Source organism: Callithrix jacchus, chromosome 3 (assembly GCF_049354715.1).
Source record: "Callithrix jacchus isolate 240 chromosome 3, calJac240_pri, whole genome shotgun sequence".
Classification (NCBI taxonomy): domain Eukaryota; kingdom Metazoa; phylum Chordata; class Mammalia; order Primates; family Cebidae; genus Callithrix; species Callithrix jacchus.
The window spans coordinates 122,530,393-122,553,735 of record NC_133504.1 but is presented as its reverse complement, the minus strand read 5'-3'; the positions used below and the strand labels follow the sequence as shown (position 1 = coordinate 122,553,735).

General features: G+C 37.7%; 1 protein-coding gene across 3 annotated transcripts in view; it reads right to left on the bottom strand.

Annotated features, from left to right (window-relative positions):
- Positions 1 to 23,343, bottom strand: part of CDKL2 (cyclin dependent kinase like 2) — a 56,326-nt gene that overhangs the window by 19,147 nt on the left and 13,836 nt on the right. Inside the window, exons 3-10 of one of the 3 annotated variants that reach the window (XM_054253272.2) lie at positions 15,629 to 15,823; positions 9,549 to 9,727; positions 8,786 to 8,908; positions 7,900 to 8,012; positions 6,705 to 6,844; positions 3,744 to 3,832; positions 1,569 to 1,704; positions 499 to 800 (exon numbers count right to left, since the gene is read on the bottom strand). In XM_054253272.2, the coding sequence (XP_054109247.2) occupies positions 499 to 800; positions 1,569 to 1,704; positions 3,744 to 3,832; positions 6,705 to 6,844; positions 7,900 to 8,012; positions 8,786 to 8,908; positions 9,549 to 9,727; positions 15,629 to 15,823 (1,277 nt within the window). The remainder of the gene's footprint in view (positions 1 to 498; positions 801 to 1,568; positions 1,705 to 3,743; positions 3,833 to 6,704; positions 6,845 to 7,899; positions 8,013 to 8,785; positions 8,909 to 9,548; positions 9,728 to 15,628; positions 15,824 to 23,343) is intronic. The other 2 variants (XM_008993170.5, XM_078367068.1) reach the window with 2 other exon arrangements.

The following is a 23,343-nucleotide window of genomic DNA, read 5'->3' as shown; positions in this document are numbered from 1 at the left end:
AATCAGAAAGTAAGGTCTACTCTCAAATATACAATGCACATGAATCAGGAGAAACATTCTATTCTTTATCACTACCCTCATGCCTCCCACCAGCCCCCAATTCCTACCAAATACATTCCCCTCCTTTCAGCAAAATTCCCAAATGGACTTCCGTATACTACTAAAGGCTCACAGCCATACCCTGCAGCAGCAAACACTCAAAACCAATTATCTCTTTTACTATGACAACCTGCTTTCACATTATTAGACTATATAGCTGTAGATTCTCTTCACCTTAAGCAGTAAAACCCTACTTTCTCAGGACTTAGGTGAATTGCTTTGATCAAATGCTAATAATTTTCATCACACAGCCAAAAAGTCTTTTGAAAGAGCTACCTGACAAGAATGAATAGCATCCAGAATTCTGAGAATAAAAACAATGTGGATGAATTGACAAATCCTTGCAATTTCTAAATATATCCTTAAACAATTTTTTGGTCTTATTTTGCTAATTCATACCTGTAACTCTGAATTGGTATAGTCCCAGTCCCCATTGAAGAATTAATACCGGGAGCAACTGCAGAAAGATTGTGCGTAATTGGGGGAATTGCCACACCTGGATTCCTTGTGTGGTCCACACTGACATTGCTGCAATCTTTGAGGCTTGTTGAAGGCACTATTTTGACATGGCTTTTCCTATTGTCATGGAGACAGCTGGCTTTTGAAGCTCTGTTGCCTTTTTCAGCTTTTTCTCCATCAGTTTTTGACCCTTTTATTTGAAATAGTTTACAATCCTTAATTTTGGAATCAGCATTGGTATCCTGATCATTAATAAAAATATTAATAAGGTTAATCATCTGACAAGAATGAAAATTCACCTATTCTTATAAAGTACTTGCCAACTAGAGCAGAATTTCATAAGTATCACCTTTTTATACCTATTTTCTTTATTCTACCTATGGGATTAAAATTAAAGCCAGATTCTTTCTTATTCAGATAGTTATGGGGAAAATATAAAAAGAATGGAAATGCAATTCACACAGCTCAGTCACACACACACACACACACATTAGTGGAAAAACTCAGAAGAGGTATCAAAAATGCCACTTTTTTTCTTACATATTCAGAGTAAGGAAACACAATACTCGTACCTTTCTTCTTTCAGTATACTTGATATGAGTGGGTTGGTGGTGGATTTGAATTATCGTATCAAGAAGAGATCCTGGGTAATTAACCAGGAAAAACAAACCTAACTTAAGTATCCAAATCTCACTTTTCAAATGCTTTACTTAATATAAATTTCTACAAACAATATTTTTCACTCATATCATTGAAGAAAAATAAGTCGGTGAGGGTTGTTTGTTCCATGTGTCTATGTGTGTATGTGTGCATGAAAACACATGTCTAGGGGTAAGTCTGGTACATAATAAGTACTCAAAATATGGTCTGTTAAGTTACATTTTTACAACTAAGCTAAAAGTTGACAATTTGCTTACTGCTCAAAAAACTTTTTTCAAACTCATCATTTTTTTATCAAAAAAAATTTTTAAAAGTACATTATATTTAAAATGTGAAATATGAACATTTACCTGTACCAGAAGTGTTTTTCTTTCTTCACCTAAAGAATCATCTTTTTCTTTTTCCTTCTTTCTGTTTCGGGATTTTTTAGATAAAGAAATATTTCTGGCATCTTTCTGTACTTTTAATTGTAGTTCTTGAGAAAACCTACATATAAATATAGTAAAACAAAATTGTAAGACATGGATAAACCTACAAAAAATTGACTTTCAAGATATTTATTTTTAAAAAATTGAATGTTAAACTAGTCTATGTTATTAAAAATGAGAAAAACCCTGGCCTAGACCACCAGTTTGGAAAAGTGTGATGTGTAGATCTTTGGGGATCCCTAAGAACCTTCACAAGGTCAAAGTCATTATTTTAACATAAAGATGTTTGTCTTTCTCACCAGGTTAACATGAAAGCAGTAGTGGATAAAACTGCTGACACCTTACCAAGAATCAAAGCCATGAAACCAAAATGTACTAGCAGTCATTGCTTTCTTCATAGCCACACATTTTCAGTTGCTTTCTTTTTTTTTTTTAAAGGCAGTCTTGCTTAAGAATGTCTCTGATGAAGCAGTAAAAAGGTGTTAATTTCATTAAAACCAAACTCTTAAATGCATGCCTTTTTTCATCATCTGTTTGGCAAACAGAATTTATACATAAAGCACCTCTGCTACAAACCAAAATGCAACAGTTGTCTTAAGAAAATTGCTTGTGTAATTGTTTGTGATACAAACAAAACTAGATATTTTTACTTGAAAGAAAGACTGACAGAAAAACTATGGTTATTAAGACTTTGAGTTGGCCGGGCACGGTGGCTCAAGCCTGTAATCCCAGCACTTTGGGACGCCGAGGCGGGTGGATCACGAGGTCAGGAGATCGAGACCATCCTGGTCAACGTGGTGAAACTCCGTCTCTACTACAAATACAAAAAATTAGCTGGGCATGGTGGCGCGTGCCTGTAATCCCAGCTACTCAGGAGGCTGAGGCAGGAGAATTGCTTGAATCCAGGAGGCGGAGGTTGCAGTGAGCCGAGATCGCGCCATTGCACTCCAGACTGGGTAACAAGAGCAAAACTCTGTCTCAAAAAAAAAGACTTTGGGTATATGGGAAACATTTTCTTTTAACAAATAAACAAAGTGATCTTGTCACTTCAAGAAAAACTGAAATTATTGTGTCAATGACAAAATTCAAAATTGTATGCAAAAATTACAATTCTGTTAAACTTGTATCCACCACTGTGAGCTTAGCAGCTTCCCAAAACTCAAAAACTTTTATGAGATAGAGTGTAATTTTTGATGCTGTACAAGAAATGTCAATATTTTAAAAATCTGTATAACTCAGCAAACTAATATTTTCCAAATGACTAAAGCATGATATTACAAAAGCAAGCATGGGTAAAAGATCCACTAAAAAGGCAAGACAGACAAATGGATTTTAATTTAACAAAGGAAGAAAAACCCATTGATATGATTTCAGATTCCACAACACAACCAGCCTTTAAGAAACTGCCACTGTCAAGTTTTACTATGGTATCAGAGTTTTGTTATAGAACCGAAGAATACCCACAATTATCTTAAAAGGCTATAAAATATTCTATTTTCCAACTACATATTTATGTGAGGCCAGAGTTTCTTCATATACTTCCACAAAAACAACATATTACAACTAATTGAATACAGAAGCAAACAGGAAAACCTAGCTATCTTTTATTAAGCTACATGTTAATGCCACTCATCTCACTACTTTTATTTTGTCAGCTGCACTGTTGCCAGCAGCTTGAGCAGCACAGAAGACCATGACAGCAACTCTGGCACCCACAGGTTTGGCACATCAAGGTCTCCAGCACACCAGCAGTGTCAGCAGTATCAAAGGACTTGGTGTAGTATGAGTGGGCAGCAACAGGAGATGGCACCTTTGTAACTGCATCAGCTTCTAAGAAAATGGCATCACACAGTTGGTAGCAACACAGAAATCAGTGACCTGACTGGTAGATGTCTCACCACAGGGAGACAGAAAGAAGAGCATAAAGTGACTGCTTCATGAAAACCAAGAGTACTAATTTAGTAAATGTAGGAGACCACCCCTAGGAACTGCATGTAGGTAGGAACAGAAATAAGAGAAATGCTGTTTGTGACTATTGTGGAAAACTTACTTTAACCTAGGTTGGTATGACCTGAAAACCATGGGTTAGTACTATACCTCTCAGCAAATCCATCCATTTGAAAGAAATCATGGTATAAGAGCTCAGCACAGAAGGGTCTTTTGTCAGGGTCAATATGTAAGCATTTCTGAAAAATTAAAAACACCTAGAGTTCATATCAAAGAAAAACTACCTACATTTAAACTTATAAATATATTTTTTAAATGCCTCTTTATAGTCAACGATTTTTTTTAAGATAGGGTCTCACTCTGTCACCCAGGCTGGAATGCAGTGGTGCAATAATGGCTTAACCGCAGCCTTGACCTCTCCAGGCTCAGGTGATCCTTTCACCTCAGTCTCTTGAGTAGCTGGGACCACAGGTTCACACCACCAAACCCAGCTAATTTTTGTATTTTTTGTAAGACAGGGCTTCCCCATGTTGCCCAAGCTAGCCTCAAATTCCTGGGCTCAAGCTATCCACCCTCCTCAGCTTCCCAAAAGGCTGGGAGTACCAGCGAGATCCACCACACTTGGGCACCAATGAATTTTAAACTATAGTCAAGGATAAAGATTAATCACAAATCTAGACAGTGACCATCAATGTTTGCTAGTATCACAAAAAGAAAGACCACCAAAAATTCAGTGTCTCTACACAGAAATACACAAACCTCCTGTGAAGTAGTGTTACCAAAAAATCAACATGATTCTGATCAAGCTCTAACTCTACTGTGAGTTTATAAGAAAAACAGGACACAGAGAAACATGTATACTGCATTATGTAGAAAATTCTAAGGACAGGGCTGGGCGCGGTGGCTCACGCCTGTAATCCCAGCACTTTGGGAGGCCAAGGCGGGTGAATCATGAGGTCAAGAGATTGAGACCATCCTGGTCAACATGGTGAAACCCCATCTCTACTAAAAATACAAAAAATTAGCTGGGCATGGTGGTGCGTGTCTATAATCCCAGCTACTTAGGAGGCTGAGGCAGGAGAATTGCCTGAACCCAGGGGGCGGAGGTTGCAGTGAGCCGAGATTGCGCCATTGCACTCCAGCCTGGGTAACAAGAGTGAAACTCCGTCTCAAAAAAAAAAAAAAAAAAGAAAGAAAGAAAAAAGAATATTCTAAGGACAAATAACCTACTTTCTTCAACAAATAAATTGCAATGTTCAAACAAAAAAAAGAGATGAAGAGAAGCTTATAAAGTTTTTTAAACATATTGACTAATTGTAATCTATAGACTTCCTTTAGATCCTAATTCAAATTATAAAATGAAATTTTGTAAAATTAATGAAACTTTAAATATCAGTTCAATATTTTAGGATAGTAAAAAATTATTTGGAATTTTTAAAACTTAAGGTTATTACAGAATGGAAGAGAAAGGATTTACCCTGTGCCTATAACTATGCTAGATGCTTTACAAAGATTATTTTATTTTATTTTATTGCAAAGTCTTGTCCTGATTTATTAAAACTCTTAAAATGCCAGTAAAAATAGACGGGACTCAATAAGTAGCTTTAAGTGAAAAACAAAAGTTCTCTGCACAACTGTGCTACTGATAAGTAAAATAAGATGTCTGAGATTTGCTTCAAAATACTCCAAAAAAAAAAAGTTAAAGAGAGTGTGGATAAATTAAACAATATTATCAAAAGCTTGATAATTGTTGAAACTAGATGACAAGTACATGAAGGTTCATTATACAACTATTCTTTCTATTTTCTTTTCTGTTTGAAATTTTCCAAAATAAAATGTTTTAAAAGTTTTATATGGTTCTACTTGAGGTACACAAGTTGGACAATAGTTTTACCTTTATTCCCTTTATATCTCCTTACAGACAGATCACAAAGCTTATACCAATTAAAAATATTTCCATCTGTTAGAAGATTATGTAAAAAACTGGAAATGTATTATTCTAAGAACTTGTTATAATTAGTTATAGGCTTACTAAACTTCATGAGTTAAAGAATTTAAAAACATGCTAGTGCAGAGAAGACAGAAAAAAAGAAAAAAAAGAATTAAAAAACAAAAAAAAATTGGGTAAATGTTATATCTTAGTGTTTCAGAGGTAGGTATTTTATCAATACTTTAAACAATCTTAACTAATGAAAATTTTTTCAGCTAATGATTCCAAAAAGGTCAACTCTTAGAGTTGATTCTCACTTGATAGAGTGAGAATCTCTCTAACATCTTCCTTAATTAAATACAACAAAAAAGTTATTGGTCATTTGTAAACTGGCTGCAGCAAATCCAGTGGCTAAGCAAAAACTCCTTTGGCAATACCATACAGATCATGATCCTATGCCCTACATTTTAATATTTTCCTACTTCTCTATCCTTTTTCTTTTCTATTCTTTTCTCTTTTTTTGAGACAGAATTTCACTCTGTCACCCAGGATAGAGTGCAGTGGTGCGATCTCAGCTCACTGTAACTTCTGCCTCCTGGGTTCAAGTGATTCTCCTTTCTCAGCATCCCAAGCAGCTAGGATTACAGGTGCACACCACCACGCCCAGATAATTTTTTGTATTTTCAGTAGACACAGGGTTTCACCATGTTGGCCAGGCTGGTCTCAAACTCCCGACCTCAGGTAATTCGCCTGACTTAGCCTCCCAAAGTGCTGGGATTACAGGCATGAGCCACTGTGTCTGGCCCCTTTTTATTTTCTTATCCTAATTTTATTTTATTTTCCATTTACACAAGGCTTGCATTTTAAATGTTAAACATTAAAATTATGCAGTGTTTTTAGGTTTTAAATATGTTTTTCAATGAGGATGTTTTCACATTTACAAAATGCTAGATAACACTAAATGGTTTCTTACTGAGTTTTAGAACAGGTAAAATTTTCAGTCCTTTTTCTCTGAAGTTACCCCCATCAAATTATTTAAATTATTTCTAAATGCATAAAAATTAAAATCATTAGAGAAAATTATTGATCTAAAAGATCAACTAGACAAGAAAAAAAGAAAAAACAAGTCTCAATAGTGCATAAATTACCTGTCAGAAAGTATAAACAAAAAATATGGTTACCTTTGCTAAATCTATCACCACTTCAGAGAGCTTAGGATAACGTCTTTCAAGAGGTACTCTTTCCTTGATTTCAGGCAACCTTACTCCAGCAAATACAGGATTTTTATAAAAAAGCTCCTGATGTCTTAGAATTAGATTACCTGGAAGTGAAAACAGCACATATCTCTGTTATTATACAACTTGATAGAAGTGGTAAAGAGATAGGAGGTTTGAAATAGAGGAAATAGCAGAACACAGTTTATGGAGTTTGGGCTCTCTCAACATGCAAAATTGACTAAAGACAATGCTGTTACTGTGGCGATACACAGCAGTATTAAGGAGTGTAGGAAAAGGACAAGTAAAGAATATTTTATAACCTCCCAGATATAAGTACCAGCACTTTGTTTCTAACTACAAAGCATAAAGGGCTGAACAAAACAATAAAAATATTAATAGTCATATGGACAGGATCTAATCTAGATAAATCAGTTCTACCCCTTTAAGAATTTAATATTTGGTCAACTGATTTTGTGCTTATATTAAGGTCAGATTTGAGCACTTCATCTTTTTTCTCAACTTTAGTATCTACTTGAATGTAAAATATATCTGAAAATTCCACTGTAAGAAGCCATTGTACTGCTTATTGAATTTCTAATCTGAAAACTTCAAATCAAATAGTTAAATAGTTATTTCCAAGTTCCATCCTCAAATTCGAAGTTGATATTTCAATAAACGTCAGATGTTCATAGTCCAGCTTTGAAATTCTGCCAAAAGTACTAACAGCAAAAGTCCAAATCTGAGGCAAGATTAAGCAACCTTGGAAATCTCTGTGTCTCTCCTCTTGAATATGAAAGTAAGGACAGTAGTTATATTATACCAAATACTTACTAACTCAAAAATAATAAATGATCATTGCATCCTCTCTACATGTAATTAACTATATGTAAAAGTGCAGAGAAACGCACAACCTCTGTTCTTTTCCTCTCTGTTGAGGGAAAAGGGGAGGTGAGTGTGATTAAGAACATGCATCAGATAGACCAATGCCAAACTGAAGAGAAAAAATAAATTAAAACACACACACAATTTTCCTATATGCTCCCTTCCTTCACTTAAAACGTATATAATCTTTAATGTAATAGCTTAAAAAATCACAAACACACACACACAAATGCACAGAAAAATCTCTATAATTTAAAATGCAGATGTGTAATCTTACCTAAACACATCATAATATGATATAGCTGATCAATATCAGAATCTCCAGGAAATAGGGGTTCCCCCATGAACATTTCAGTTACCAGACAACCAATGGCCCACACATCAACAGCCCTGAAAGAAAAGCAATGTTGTGTAAAATCTGCCATCCTAATATGCTCCAAAACCCAAAACTTTTTAAGCACTGAGGTGAGCTCAAAGGAAATGTCAACTGGAGCATTTCAGATTTCATATTTTTGGATTTGGGATGCTCCACTGATATAATGCAAATATCCTAAAATAAAATTTTTAAAAAATACCTGAAATCTGCAACACTTCCAGTCCCAAGCATTTAGGATAAGGAATACTCAACCTATAGTAACCCTTAAATTACCCATGAAAAGATATTTCCCTATTAATGTTCTAACTCCCAATTTTGCATAAGTGAGCTTTCTAGAAACTTCAATCATCTGACATAAAAGGAAAATGCTTTCTGAAAGACCAAAACTGTTATTATGTATACTTTATTCTGGAAATAAAATTTTCAGGCTCCATTTAGAGCCTATTCATTTCTTTGTTTACACATAACTCTAGCAAGCTGGACCAATCTATGCTATGCCATAGCTTACTGAAAACAGCATACCAGAAAGAGGAGGTGGTTGCTAAGGATAAATACAGTCACAGTGAAGAGAACTGAAGGCTGATAGGGATAAAAAATTTTAAACTATCTTACAAATCAGTTATAAGAATTCAGGCCGGGCGCGGTGGCTCACGCCTATAATCCCAGCACTTTGGGAGGTCGAGGCGGGTGGATCACGAGGTCAAGAGATCAAGACCATCCTGGTCAACGAGGTGAAACCCCGTCTCTACTAAAAATACAAAAATTAGCTGGGCATGGTGGCACGTGCCTGTAATTCCAACTACTCGGGAGGCTGAGGCAGGAGAATTGCTTGAACCCAGAAGGCGGAGGTTGTGGTGAGCTGCGATCGCGCCATTGCACTCCAGTCTGGCTAACAACAGCGAAACTCCGTCTCAAAAAAAAAAAAAATTCAAAGAATATGCAAGTATCATTTGACATAGGAACAACTACCTTAAAACATTTAAGGTTATTGCTGAATTATAAAATGGCACAAAAATTCTAACGTTAGCAAAATGAGAACTCAGAGTAATCAATAAAATAATAAATAATGTTTAGTGTGCTCTGAAAACAGAAATTATAGAAAATATTTTAGAAAGATTTCTATCAAAAACGGTAAACGTTACAATCCTTTCTTCTTTGAAGAATTCCCTTGTGAAGACAATTTATGTTTTAAAAACATTTTACTTAATTATATTTCTGCCCCCACCTTTGCTTACTCCATCTTGCCCTATTTCAACAATGTCACATTTAACCAAGCAATGTTAACCTCTCTTTACAAGTGATAAATATGTCTATTTCTGACGCACTGTATAAAATAGACCACTTAATTTCCCCGCCTTTAAAATAAGTATACTTGTTTCACAAGAATGTTTAAGGGGAAGCACCAAAAATGATTACAAACCACCTTATATAGTTCCCTAAACTCTAGCCTTCCTTCCAGTATTAGAGGAATCATTTATTATATAACAAACATTCCACTGTAGCAAGAAGCAAGAGTTAAAATCTACTCCTCCCCATCATTGCTGTCTTACTTGCCATACTTGACGTCACCAACCAATAGTTCTGGAGCTCTGTACCACCGTGTTGCCACATAATCAGTATAAGCCTCCCCAGGAGCTTCCAATGTACGTGCAAATCCAAAATCACATAGCTTGACAATGCCAGACTGGGAGACTAATATATTCTCTGGCTTTATATCTCTGTGTATGATCTAAGACAAGAAACAGAGTGTGACAGATGTTAAATAAAATTAATTATTTTGAGGCACCTCCTATGTGCAGGGTATTGCATTTTGTCACTATAAAGAATACAAACAAAAGCATAGAAAGTAAATAACCTAGGACCTAGTTGGTCAAGAAAGAATATTTATACTTGAAATTTTATTTAAACAATCAAAAATATTGGATGAAATATATTTTTTCAAATTACTAAATCAACTGTTATGTTAATGACTGCTCTCAAAACTAAGAGAGTAAAGCTATCATTGAAGCTGGGGCAGTCGGAAAATTTTTATGAAAGGGTGGGCTCTAACACAGGCCTTTAATACTAAGTATGATCTAGATAAATAAAAAGAAGGGCAATCTAAGTGAATGTGACAAAGAAAGCAAGAATGGAAATGGGAATAGATAAGAAATTGTGGGAAAACTTTTTTTCTAGTTGTAGGAAGCAGAGAAGAAATATCTTAGCCGTCAGACTAGGAAGTGTGGCAAGACCCTGGGAACTCATGGAAGTGACAGACAATGTGGTATTTAAAGATGATCTTGACCATATATGAGCTAAATCAGAGAGAAAGACGAGAGGCAGGAAGAAGAGCAGTGGGACCAGTATGAGGTGATAAGGACCTAAACTAGGCTGGTATTCAGAGGAATGGAAGGGAGGAGATGTAGTTTGGAAATACATTAAATCAAGAATCAATAGACCGGGCACAGTGGCTCACGCCTGTAATCCCGGCACTTTGGGAGGCCAAGGCAGGCGGATCACTTGAGGTCAGGAGTTTGAGACCAGCCTGACCAACCTGGTCAAACCCTGTCTCTACTAAAAACAAATAATTAGCTGGGTGTGGTGGTGCATGCCTGTAATCCCAGCTACTTGGGAGGCTGAAGCAGGAGAATTTCTTGAACCGCGGAAGCAGAGGTTGCAATGAGCCGAGATCGCACCACTGCCCTCCAGCCTGGAAGACAGAGTCCATCTTAAAAATAAATAAATAAATAAAATAGAATTTAGAAGGAGTCTTAGATATTTTGTTTGAACCTGATAATTCAAAAGAATGGTGTTCCATTTTCAAAAATAGAAAAGTCTAGAGAAAGTTAGTTGGTTCTTTTTTTGTTTTGTTTTGTTTTGTTTTGTTTTTTTGAGACGGAGTTTCGCTCTTGTTACCCAGGCTGGAGTGCAATGGCTCGATCTCGGCTCACTGCAACCTCCGCCTCCTGGGTTCAGGCAATTCTTCTGCCTCAGCCTCCTAAGTAGCTGGGATTATAGACACGCGCCACCATGCCCAGCTAATTTTTTGTATTTTTAGTAGAGACGGGGTTTCACCATGTTGACCAGGATGGTCTCGATCTCTTGACCTTGTGATCCACCCGCCTCCGCCTCCCAAAGTGCTAGGATTACAGGCTTGAGCCACCGCGCCCGGCCGAGAAAGTTAGTTTTAATGGAGTAATTAGTTTAGTTTTAATCATATTGACTTTTGAGTGGAATGCTGAGCACTCAAGTATAGACATTCATCAGGCAATTAGAAATGTAAAGAGTAAACAAAAACGTCAGTGGTTAAGATTTCTGAAGGAGATATTGGAAGAATAAAACAGGATACTAGTATTCAGATAACATTTAAAAATCTACAGTTAAGCAAAAGACATTATCAGGCCTAATTATCTAATATAAGCAAACTGTATTTTGAAAAGATAGATTTGTTTTCAAGTCTTTTAGAAGACCGGCATTCTAAGTGGCAATCTGCCATTGCCGAGCATGTTGTACAGGCTACCAACTTTTTTTACCCTAGATATCAATGGTGAGGACACAGATCCAGGCTCAGACCACCTATGCTGTGGTAGAAGGAGCTAAAATGCAAGTAAAGAGACCTGGGTCTGGTCCCTGGTTTTCAGTACAGCCGGAGACAACTCAATCTTTCTAGGTCTATCTTCTCATCCCACAAATGAGGGGGCTATAGTGCCTGATCATCACGATACTTCCCAACTCTAATACCTTATTACTTATGGTAACAACAATAGATCCTAAGTATAACCAAGATGATATGAGTAGAATTTCCCCTAAAACCCTTCATTGCAGACTGGGGTGGCCAGAGAAAGTATTTTGAAAAGGGTAGGCTCTAACATGGGTCTTTAATACTAGGTATAATCTAAATAATTTATAATACCTAGTAACTTCAGTAAAAAAGTTGTTTGGAGTTCTACAAAACTCATAATGCTCTATACTATTTGGATCAAACTTGAATTGACAGCAACCTTAAATTTATTTTTAAATATCTTATTCAGTCTGGCTCACAAAAGGATTAAACTAATATTTATATTTTTAAAAATTTAAGTGTTGGCCGGGTTCAGTGGCTCACGCCTGTCATCCCAATACTTTGGGAGGCTGAGGCAGGCGAATCACGAGGTCAGACATTCTAGACCAGCCTGGCCAACATGGTGAAACCCTGTCTCTACTAAAAATACAAAAAAATTTTCTGGGCATGGTGGCGCGTGCCTGTAATCTCAGCTGCTCAGGAGGCTGAGGCAGGAGAATCGCTTGAACTTGGGAGGCAAAGGTTGCAGTGAGCCAAGATCACACTATTGCACTCTAGCCTGGGTGACAAAGCGAGACTCCGTCTCAAAAAAAAAAAAAATTCAAGTGCTCACATATATAGATACATATAAAAATGAATAATATATTCAAGAATAAATGTTTTCATTTTCATAAAGTCTGGCATCTCATCCTTATGTGTACATATATGTGTTTCTATTTGTGTATGTATGTGTGTGTTTATTTATTCCAACCCTTACCATTATTATCTGTCTGCATTAAGAAGTGAAATGCTAACTGCCCAGAAAACAAACCTAAAAAATACCTTTAATAATAATAGCTAACACTTGAACACTTATGTGTCAGGCACTATTCTAAGTGTTTTTCATGTTTTAACTCATTTTATTCTCACAATAACCCTATGGATAGATACTATTATTATCTCCATTTAACTGGAGGCTGGGAGTAAGGACTGGAGAAGAGGTACTAGGGTTTGAGAAGAAAGAGGGTAAGAAATCATAATCTAGAAGAGTTTAAGAGTAAATGGAGGAGGTGGGTTGCAATGGCTCATGCCTATAATCCCAGCACTTTGGGAGGCTGAGGCGGGCGGATCATGAGGTCAGGAGTTCGAGACCAGCCTGACCAACATGGTGAAACTCAATCTCTACTAAAAATACAAAAATTAGCCAAGTGTGGTGGTGGGCACCTGCAATCCCAGCTATTCAGGAGGCTGAGGCAAGAGAATTGCTTGAACCCGGGAGGCAGAGGTTGCAGTGAGCCGAGATCACAGCACTGCACTCCAGCCTGGGTGACAGAGTGAGACTCCCTCTCAAAAAAAATTAAATAAAATAAATAAGAGCAAATGGAGGCTGGGCACAGTGGCTCAAGTCTGTAATCCCAACACTTTGGGAGGCCAAGGTGGGAAGAACATTTGAGGCCAGGAGTTCGAGACCAGCCTGACCAACATGGTAGAACCCCATCTCTACTAAAAATACAAAAATTAGCCAAGCATGGTGATGCACACCTGTAATCCCAGCTCCTTGCGAGGCTGAGGCAGGAGAACTGCTTGAATCCACAAGACAGGGGTTATAGTGAGCCAAGATCATGCCATTGCAGTCCAGCCTGGGTGACAGAGTGAGAGTCTATCTCAAAAAAAAAAAAAAAAAAAAAAAAAGAGTACATGGACTAGAAAAAAAGTAGTATGACTGCCAGGCAACCCTAATAACACTAATGCTCCCTTGAGACAAGTGTTCATAAATTAGAGTGAGACCAGTTCTCCACCCATAAAAATTTACATTTTCCATACAGAGATATGTAAATGCTCTGAAGTTTAGCAGAGAAGCACTGGAGTTTACAATCTCTTTTCTTTTTTTTTTTTTTTTTTGAGACAGAATCTCACTGTGTTGTCTAGGCTTGAGCGCAGTGGCGCCATTTCAGCTCACTGCAACCTCTGCCTCCTGGGTACAAGCAAATTCACCTGCCTCAGCCTCCCAAGTAGCTGAGATTACAGGCACCTGCCACCATGCTTGGCTAATTTTTTGTATTTTTAGTAGAGATATGGTTTCACCATTTTGGCCAGACTGGTTTCTAACTCCTGACCTCAAGTGATCCATCCATCTTGGCCTCCCAAAGGGCTAGGATTACAGTCATGAGCCACCATGCCCAGTATAAAATCTCTTTCCTTAAAGACAGAATGGCACTCATGCCAGCAGTACTTGACTCTAAACTGCCTAGATGCATCTGTACATCTAAAGGTAGAATATGTTATTAAACATGGGTTGATTCATCAGGAAAGTATAAAAATAAAGGGACACAGAAGCAATATAAGCAGAGCACATTCAAATGCGCTTCTAGAGGGAGAGAGACAATGATTCTTTTTGCTTGCTGGTTCCACCGGCAAGCCTATCTTTAGTACAGAGATGAATGTAAGGTTTCCAGCCACCTAACTTCAAGTATTACAGGCCCATTGGGAAGATATCATCATTTTTATGAAGAAAGATGAATCAATATCTTTTAAATTGATACCATTAAGTATTTGATTCAATAACGCCTCATGCTGATCTGATTTCTTGCAAAAACCAACATTATTATTATTATGTTTTATATATCTTTCTTCCCTGTAACTATTACCTCTTTTTGCAATTTAGTAAACTGGCATTCAGCCTCCCAGGTTTGGTCAATGTGAGTCTGCCCTAAGAGACAGATAGAGTCTCAAAATTACATTTCTCAAAATAGATTTTCTAAGCCCAGATCAATCCAAAGTTTCCAGGAGGCCACTATGGGAGGCCTCCTAAAAAGGACAGTGTTTTTCCCAGTAGAAACTAGGTATCTGCCTCTACTGAGCAATTTTTCTAACACACACACACACACACGTAAACTTCACACTATAACTCAATAACATAATAAAACTACACAATAAAAGACAGTTTATAAATTAAAGACAGTGAATACTAATAACAACAAAAAATAAATATATCCATTTAGGTGGCAGGTATGTAAAATGATTTTTTCTTTCTTCATAATTATCTTTAGTTTTTAACTCTTCTAACAACATTTATTACTTTTATAATCACACAAAAATGGCATTTAAAATATTTTGTAAAACTGGCAAAATCTATGTGCTGAGCTATTCATTTATACTTTATAGGTATCACTCATCTTGGAGGTGCTTTTATATGAAACTCAAAGGTTATAAAATTATTGCAACAGACTACAGGGTAAGGGTAGAAATTTTCATATATTCACACTTTGTAATTAGGCAAGAGAACACAAACTAATAAATACACAGACCCTTGGGTCTATACATTTGTCAAAATTCATCACTTAGCATTTGTGCATTTCACTTAGTAAATGTGATCTGTGCATGTGCCCCAGAACCTGAAGTACAATAAAAAAAGAAAAAAAGAACAGAAAACAAGGCCAGGAGCGGTGGCTTATGCCTGTAATCCCAGCACTTTGGGAGGCCAAAGCAAGTAGATCACGAGGTCAAAAGTTTGAGACAGGCATGGCCAACATGATGAAACCCCATGTCTACTAAAAATACAAAAATTAGCTGGGCGTGGTGGCCCATGCCTGTAATCCCAGCTACTTGGGGAGCTAAGACGAGAGAATTGCTTGAACCTGGGAGGCGGAGGTTGCAGTGAGCCGGGATCAACCTCTACCTGAGCGCGGGCGACAGAGCAAGACTCCATCTTGGAAAAAAAGAAAATAAATATGTAACTCCAATTAATGAGATGTATAGATGAAGTATTTAGTGTCAAAGTGTACTAATGTCTGCAACTTATTTTCAAATGCATAAATCGGTAAGACAGATTAAATGATTAATGAATGAATAATTATGTGATAAAGCAAATTATTTAAACCCAATACTTACATTGTGACTGTGACAAAATCCAATTCCATTAATAATCTGAAACAAATACTTTTGAACTACTTGGTAGTCTAGTCCATTTGGAAAGAGCTCTAAGTCATCAAGAATTGTGTGGTCAACAAATTCAAAAATTAGGTACCATCGTTTTTTCTTCTTATACACTTCCAAGAGATTCACCAAATTTTCATGCCTCAATTGCTATTACAAAAAAATGCAAAACAGCTGTTATAAAAAATGCAAAATAGTTTATATAAGAAAAATTATTAGCAATTAATTATAATTTAAAATAGATCTTAGCATGAGAAAAACAAATAAAATGCATACACAGTGTAAATTGCAAAAGTATATTCTGGTTTTTAAACTACAGTTGAGAGACTATATTGCTCCTTTCTCCTCTCAGAGAACAAAATAAAGCCAACAAGAAAAAGAAGTGTAACTCCATCTTTGATGAAACTAAGAGGGACCTATGACCCCTACTCACAACAGGGATGGGACTACCAAATGTAATCAAGGTCAAACAGGAGTATAGGAAGACACCAAAATATCATCTGTGGCTACAAAGCTAGCAGAGCAAGAGTTCACACTTTGTAATTAGGCAAGAGAACACAAAAGCCAGTGACATACCCTGAAAAGACAAAAAAGTCCTTCTTTAATATAATGAAAATAAGGCTCATAGGCAGCACTGAAAACATCCCTAGAACTGAATGGCACCAAGAAACAGCAGGGGAGAAGGGCTGGATAAGGAATCACACAGAAACAAATTGGCCAGCAACAATCTCTCAGTGAGGCAGAGTAGAAGGCAAAACAATTCATTATGAACAAACTTGCAACTGTACGTTTTAGAGAAATTAAAGCTAATAGAATTCAATCCCACACTCAGGCATATGTGATAACAAACACTATTGTGAATTATGGTAAATTCCTGCTAGCCTAAAACAAAGTCATGGCCTCTCCCCCAAATGAACCTCCTACAAATAGTCCTCCAAGGACTCACACTTTATTATAAGAAACAATCAAAGAGGAACCAATCAAGGACCTAATAAAAGATGTAAGAAATTAGGAAGAAATAAGAAATAAATGCAAATGGTAGATTAACACTAACCAGAAAAAAAAATGTTGCCACCTTTAAAGGGAAAGAAACCACTGGAATACAGAATACAGCTCTCAAAATGCTCAAGAAAATCAAGTATGATTCAGGAACTTTATACCCAATCAAACTGTCAAAGTAAAAGACAACATGAGTATTGAATCCATTTAATGCAGGACTAAATCTTATACAAATGTGGGCATCATGGTTACAAAGTAGAAAGTGAACATTTTAAGTGCAACAATGCACAAATGATATAGAATATATAAACAAGATATGTATAAGCCAGGTGCAGTGGCTCACACCTGTAATCCCTGTGACTTGGGAGGACAAAGCAAGAGAATCACTTGAGGCCAGGAATTTGAGACCAGCCTGGGCATAGTGAGACCCCATCTCTACAAAACTTTAAAAATTAGCCTTGTGTGGTTGGGCGTACTTCTAGTCCCAGCTGCTTGGGAAGTTGATGTGGGAAGATCACTTGAGCCCAGGAGTTGGAGGCTGCAATGAGTGTGGTGAGCTATGATCATGCCACTGCACTTCAGCCGGGGCAACAGAGCAAGATCCTATCTTGAAACAAAATGAAAAAACAAAACACTAAAGTAAATAAGATATCTTCTAAAATCAGATGGTAGGTGATGGTAGGTGAGTGGGAGAGAAAAGGAAATAGAAATATAATAATTACTTTGCAAAGAATTACTTTACAAATAAGTAACTGTTATATAACACTATAGTTATAAAGGTAAACAACATGGCTAGGCATGGTAGCTCACGCCTGTTATCCCAGCACTTTGGGAGGCCAAAGTGAAGGGATAGCTTGAGGCCAGGAGTTGGAGGCTACAGTAAGCTGTGATCATACCACTGCATTCCAGCCTGGGTGCCAAAGTGAGACTCTGTCTCTTAAAAAATTAAAAAATAGGCCAGGCGTGCCTGTAATTCCAGCATTTTGGGAGGCCAAGGCCGACTGATCAAGAGGTCAAGAGATTGAGACTATCCTGGCAAACACACTGAAACCCCGTTTCTACGAAAAATACAAAAAATTAGTCAAGCATGGTGGCACATGTCTACCCCATCTCTACCAAAAACACAAAAAAATTAGTCTGAGGTCTCTATCCCATCTCTACCAAAAATACAAAACAATTAGCTGGATGTGGTGGCATACCAGGCCACCACCATGAAGTAATGAATTAATGTCAGTGAAGTAATCCCAGCTACTAGGGAGGCTGAGGCAGGACAATCACTTGAACTCAGGAGGCAGAGTTTATCTCAGTGAGCTGAGATCATGCCGCTGCACTCCAGCCTAGGCAACAGAGCAAGACTCTGTCTCAAAAAAAAAAAAAAAAAAAAAAGGAATTCAGAGATCATATAGAAAAATATTTTTTAAAAAATTATACATATACACCATGAAACATTATGCAGCTATAAAAAGGAATAAGATCATATCCTTTCCAGGGACATAGATGGAGCTGGAAGCCATTATCCTCACCAAACTAACAGGAACAGAAAACCAAATACTACATGTTCTCACTTATAAGTGGGAACTACATGATGAGGACACATAGAGGGGAACAACACATACTGGGGCCCACCGGAAGGTGAAACGTGTCAGAGGGGACAGGACCAGGAAAAATCTGGATAGTCAATGACTGACAAATAATTATTGAAACCCAATACTTACATAATGACTCTGACAAAATCCAATTCTATTAAAAATCTGAAACAAGTACTTCTGAACTACTTAGTAGTCCAGTCCATTTGGAAAGTGCTCCAAGTCATAGGAATTCTGTTGTCAACAAATTAAAAAACTAGGCACCATCATCACCTAATCATTAGCCTAGTGGATACCAGGCTGAATACCTAGCTGATGAAATAATCTGTACAACAAACCCCCATGGCACATGTTTACCTATTAACAAACCTGCACATCCTACACATGTACCCCTAAACTTAGAAGTTAAAAAACACTTCTACCGGGAGAACGATCCAAGATGGCCGATCGCTAACATCCCGGGATTGCAGCTCTCAGGGAAGGCGCAGAGAACTAGAGGACACCACACTTTCAGACAAAGTCTGGTCGCTCACAAAGCAGAAGATCCCCCAGTGGTGGAAACACAGGAGTCGCCAGCGCGACTCTCGTGGTCGGCGCAGCGGTTCCACCGGCACCTCGAGGCGGCAGCGCTTGGCGCAGAGTAAACGGGACGGGTTCCCCTTCTGACCGAGGTTTGGAGCCTCGGGAAGGCAGAGTCGCCTACTACGGACACAAGAAGGAAGCCAGACAGGAGAATCCTGGGCAGAAAAGCACCATCAGTTTTAACGCCGCTGCTCTGGCCCTGGGAACTAACAACCTGGACGTCCACTCAAGAGACCTAATCTGAAAGTTGGTAACTTCAAAGATGACAGGAGGATAAATTTACAATGACGGGAAGAAACCAGCGTAAAAAGGCTGAGAATACTCAAGTCAGAACGCCTCTCCCTCTAAAGATGATCACAGCTCCACATCAACAATGGAACAAGGCTTGATGGAGAACGAGCGCCTCCTGATGACAGAATCACTCTTCAAGGAATGGATAATAACAAACTTCGGTGAGTTAAAAGAACATGTTGTAGCCCAACGTAAAGAAACTAGGAACTTTGAAAAAAGGTTTGATGAAATCCTATTGAGAATAGACAACTTAGAGAGGAGTGTGAGTGAATTAATGGAACTGAAGAGTACAATACAGGAACTCCGAGAAGTATGCACAGGTTTAAACACTCGAATTGTTCAAGCAGAAGAAGGGATATCAGAGGTCAACGTCCAACTTAATGAAATAAAACGTGAAGAAAAGATTAGAGAAAAAAGGATAAAAAGGAATGAGCAAAGTCTCCAAGAAATGTGGGACTATGTGAAAAGACCAAATTTACGTTTGATAGGTGTACCTGAATGCGACGGAGAGAATGAATCCAAGCTGGAAAATACCCTTCAGGATATTATTCAGGAAAATTTTCCTAAACTAGCAAAGCAGGTCAACATTCAACCCCAGGTAATACAGAGAACACCACAAAGATATTCCTCAAGAAGACCAACCCCAAGGCACATAATCGTTAGATTCACCAGGGTTGAAACGAAGGAGAGGATACTAAGGGCAGCCAGAGAGAAAGGTCAGATTACCCACAAAGGCAAGCCTATCAGACTTACAGCAGATCTCTCAGCAGAAACTCTACAGGCCAGAAGAGAGTGGGGGCCAATATTCAACATCCTCAAAGAACAGAACCTTCAGCCCAGAATTTCATATCCAGCCAAACTAAGCTTCACCACTGAAGGAAAAATAAAATCTTTTATGAACAAGCAAGAACTCAGAGATTTTATTACCACCAGGCCTGCTTTACAAGAGCTTCTGAAAGAAGCATTACACACAGAAAGAAACAACCAGTATTAGCCTTTCTAAAAATACATCAAAAAGTAAAGAGCACCAACATAAAGAAGAATTTACACCAACAAATGGATAAAACAGCCAGTCAACATCAAATGCCAGTAACCCTAAATTTAAATTGACTACATTCCCGATCAAAAGACACAGCCAAAACCCAACGGCATGTTACATCCAGACCTGTTTCACATGCAAGGATACACAAAGACTCAAAACAAAGGGATGGAGAAAGATTTACCAACCAAATGGAGAGCAAAAATAAATAATAAATAAATAAAAAGCAGGAGTTGCAATTCTTGTATCAGATAAAATAGATTTTAAAGCAACAAAGATATAGTGGTAAAAGGATCAATGCAACAACAAGAGCTAACGATCCTAACACCCAGATAGGAGACTTAGATTCAATGAGACAGAAAATTAATAAGGATATCAAGGACTCGAACTCAGATCCAGAACAAATAAACTTAATAAATATCTATAGAGCTCTCCACTTCAAATACACAAAATATACATTCTTGTCAATACCACATCACACCTACCCATAAGTTTAAATGAAACATTGATTGGCCATTATTAATACCCAATTTTTTTCAAAATAAAGCAATATTTCCATTTACTCTCCCTCTTTCTCTTCCTCTCCTTTACTTATTTTTTTTTTCTTTCCTTCTCTCAAAAAAAAAGAAATCAACTTGTAAACCTCTAGATCCAGGTTGGCAATGTCTCTTTCATTGCTAGATTTCCTTTCTTCCCTTCCCTCCCTCCCTCCCTCCCCGCTTCCTCCCTTCCTTCCTTCCTTCATCCCTTCCTTCCTCCCTACCGTCTTTATTCCCTTCCTTCCTGCCTTCCTTCCCCCCAAAAAAACAAACAAACAAAACACTTCTACCCTGCCTTCCCTTAAAATAGACATTTTACAATATAAAAGAAGTGCTGCCAAGAAAAAAATAAAAGTTATAAAACAATATGATATTATACATAACTAATACAGAGTGCTTACTATGTTTTTTGCTATTCTAAGCAAAAAAGACTTACAAAATAGGTGCAATTATTATCTTGTTTTATAGCTGAAGCAACTAACTCATATAGAGGTTAAGAAATTTGTCCAAGGTGGCACAGAAATAGCTGGTAGAGGTATGATTAAAACCTCTTCTCAAAAAAAAAATAAACTAAACTAAATAAACCAAAAACCCACAAATTTCATATCCTAATGGAACTATAAATTCTGGCAAGTTGTATTTTATCAAATTAAAAAATCTAAATGATATTAGAATGTCAATTGCTCCATCAGGCTGTTTTGGCATATTTCTAATAGAAGAAAACATTACACTAAAACTTTTTACTCTTTATTAAAAAATTCATACAATAGCATCAGATAATTTCTCTTTCTCTACTCTATGTAAAGTCCTTCTTGCCAAGATTTCCACAGCAGCTCCAACCCTGCAAATGTAATAAAAGCAGAGACTATCAGCTCATAGGTTCTCCGTCTTTGTGCTTATATTTTTAATGGCAGATGGTTACATTCTTTGATAATGGCAGACTGAATAACTCAGACCAGCCCTCCAATTAAAAATTCTTTAAAAGTTGGATTAATTTTCAAAAAATTTTCTTAAGAGAACCAGTGGACATGGCGCTCTGAGAACAACCCAGGATTGAAGCTCTCGATTAATCCGCGGAGAGGTGAGTCAAAGCTGCATTTTCAGACTGATCTTTGTTGCCCACAGAACGGGGAAATTCCCAAGTATAAAGGAGACGTGGGACACCAGGCAGAGGCTCTGCCTGGAGAAGCTGGCAGCCGGGATGGTGGCGGCCAGCCCTACCCAGCGATCCCCACAGGGCGCGCTTGTCCGGGTGCCCTGTTGAAACGGCAACCTGAGACTTGAGAGGGCTGAACTTGAGACTGAAAGGGACTTGGGCAGTGGGCCAGCCCAGGGGATTGCAAAGACACAGCATGTGGGATAGCGCAGTGGGACAGACAAAACGGCGATACCAAACGCTCGCCGTGGAGAGGGTCCCTGTGGTGCTCCGTGGCCTCTCAGACCATAGTGCAATCAAGTTAGAACTCAGAATTCAGAAACCAACCCAGAACCGCACAGCTTCATGGAAACTGAACAACTGGCTCTTGAATGTTGACTGGGTAAACAATGAAATGAAGGCAGAAATAAAGAAGTTCTTCGAAACCAATGAGAATGAAGACACAACATGCCAGAATCTCTGGGACACATTTAAAGCAGTCTCTAGAGGAAAGTATATAGCAATAAGTGCCCATATGAGGAGAATGGAGAGATCCAAAATTGACACCCTATCGTCAAAATTGAAAGAGCTAGAGGAGCAAGATCAAAAAAACTCAAAACCCAGCAGAAGACAAGAAATAACTAAGATCAGCGCTGAACTGAAGGAGATTGAGACACGAAAAACCCTTCAAAAAATCAATAAATCCAAGAGCTGGTTTTTTGAAAAGATCAACAAAATAGACAGACCACTAGCCAAATTGATTAAAAAGAAAAGAGAGAACAACCAAATAGATGCAATAAAAAATGATAAAGGGGAAATCACCACAGACTCCACAGAAATTCAAACCATCATCAGAGAATATTACAAACAACTCTATGCACATAAACTAGTAAACCTGGAAGAAATGGATAAATTCCTGGACTCCTGTGTCCTCCCAAGCCTAAACCAGGAGGAAGCTGAAACTACGAATAGACCAATAACAAGGTCAGAAGTCGAGGCAGCAATTAAGAGCCTACCACACAAAAAAAGCCCAGGTCCAGACGGGTTCACAGCCGAATTCTACCAGACACACAAAGAGGAGCTGGTACCATTCCTTCTAAAACTATTCCAAATAATCCAAAAAGAGGGAATCCTTCCCAAATCATTTCATGAGACCAACATCATCCTGATACCAAAACCCGGCAGAGACCCAACAAGAAAAGAAAACTTCCGGCCAATATCCATGATGAACATAGATGCAAAAATCTTCAATAAAATATTGGCAAGCCGATCGCAACAGCAAATCAAAAAACTTATCCATCATGATCAAGTAGGATTCATCCCGGGGATGCAAGGCTGGTTCAACATACGCAAGTCTATAAACGTAATTCACCACATAAACAGAACCAAAAACAAAAACCACATGATTATCTCAATTGACGCAGAGAAGGCATTTGACAAAATTCAACAGCCCTTTATGCTAAAAACCCTCAATAAACTCGGTAGCGATGGAATGTATC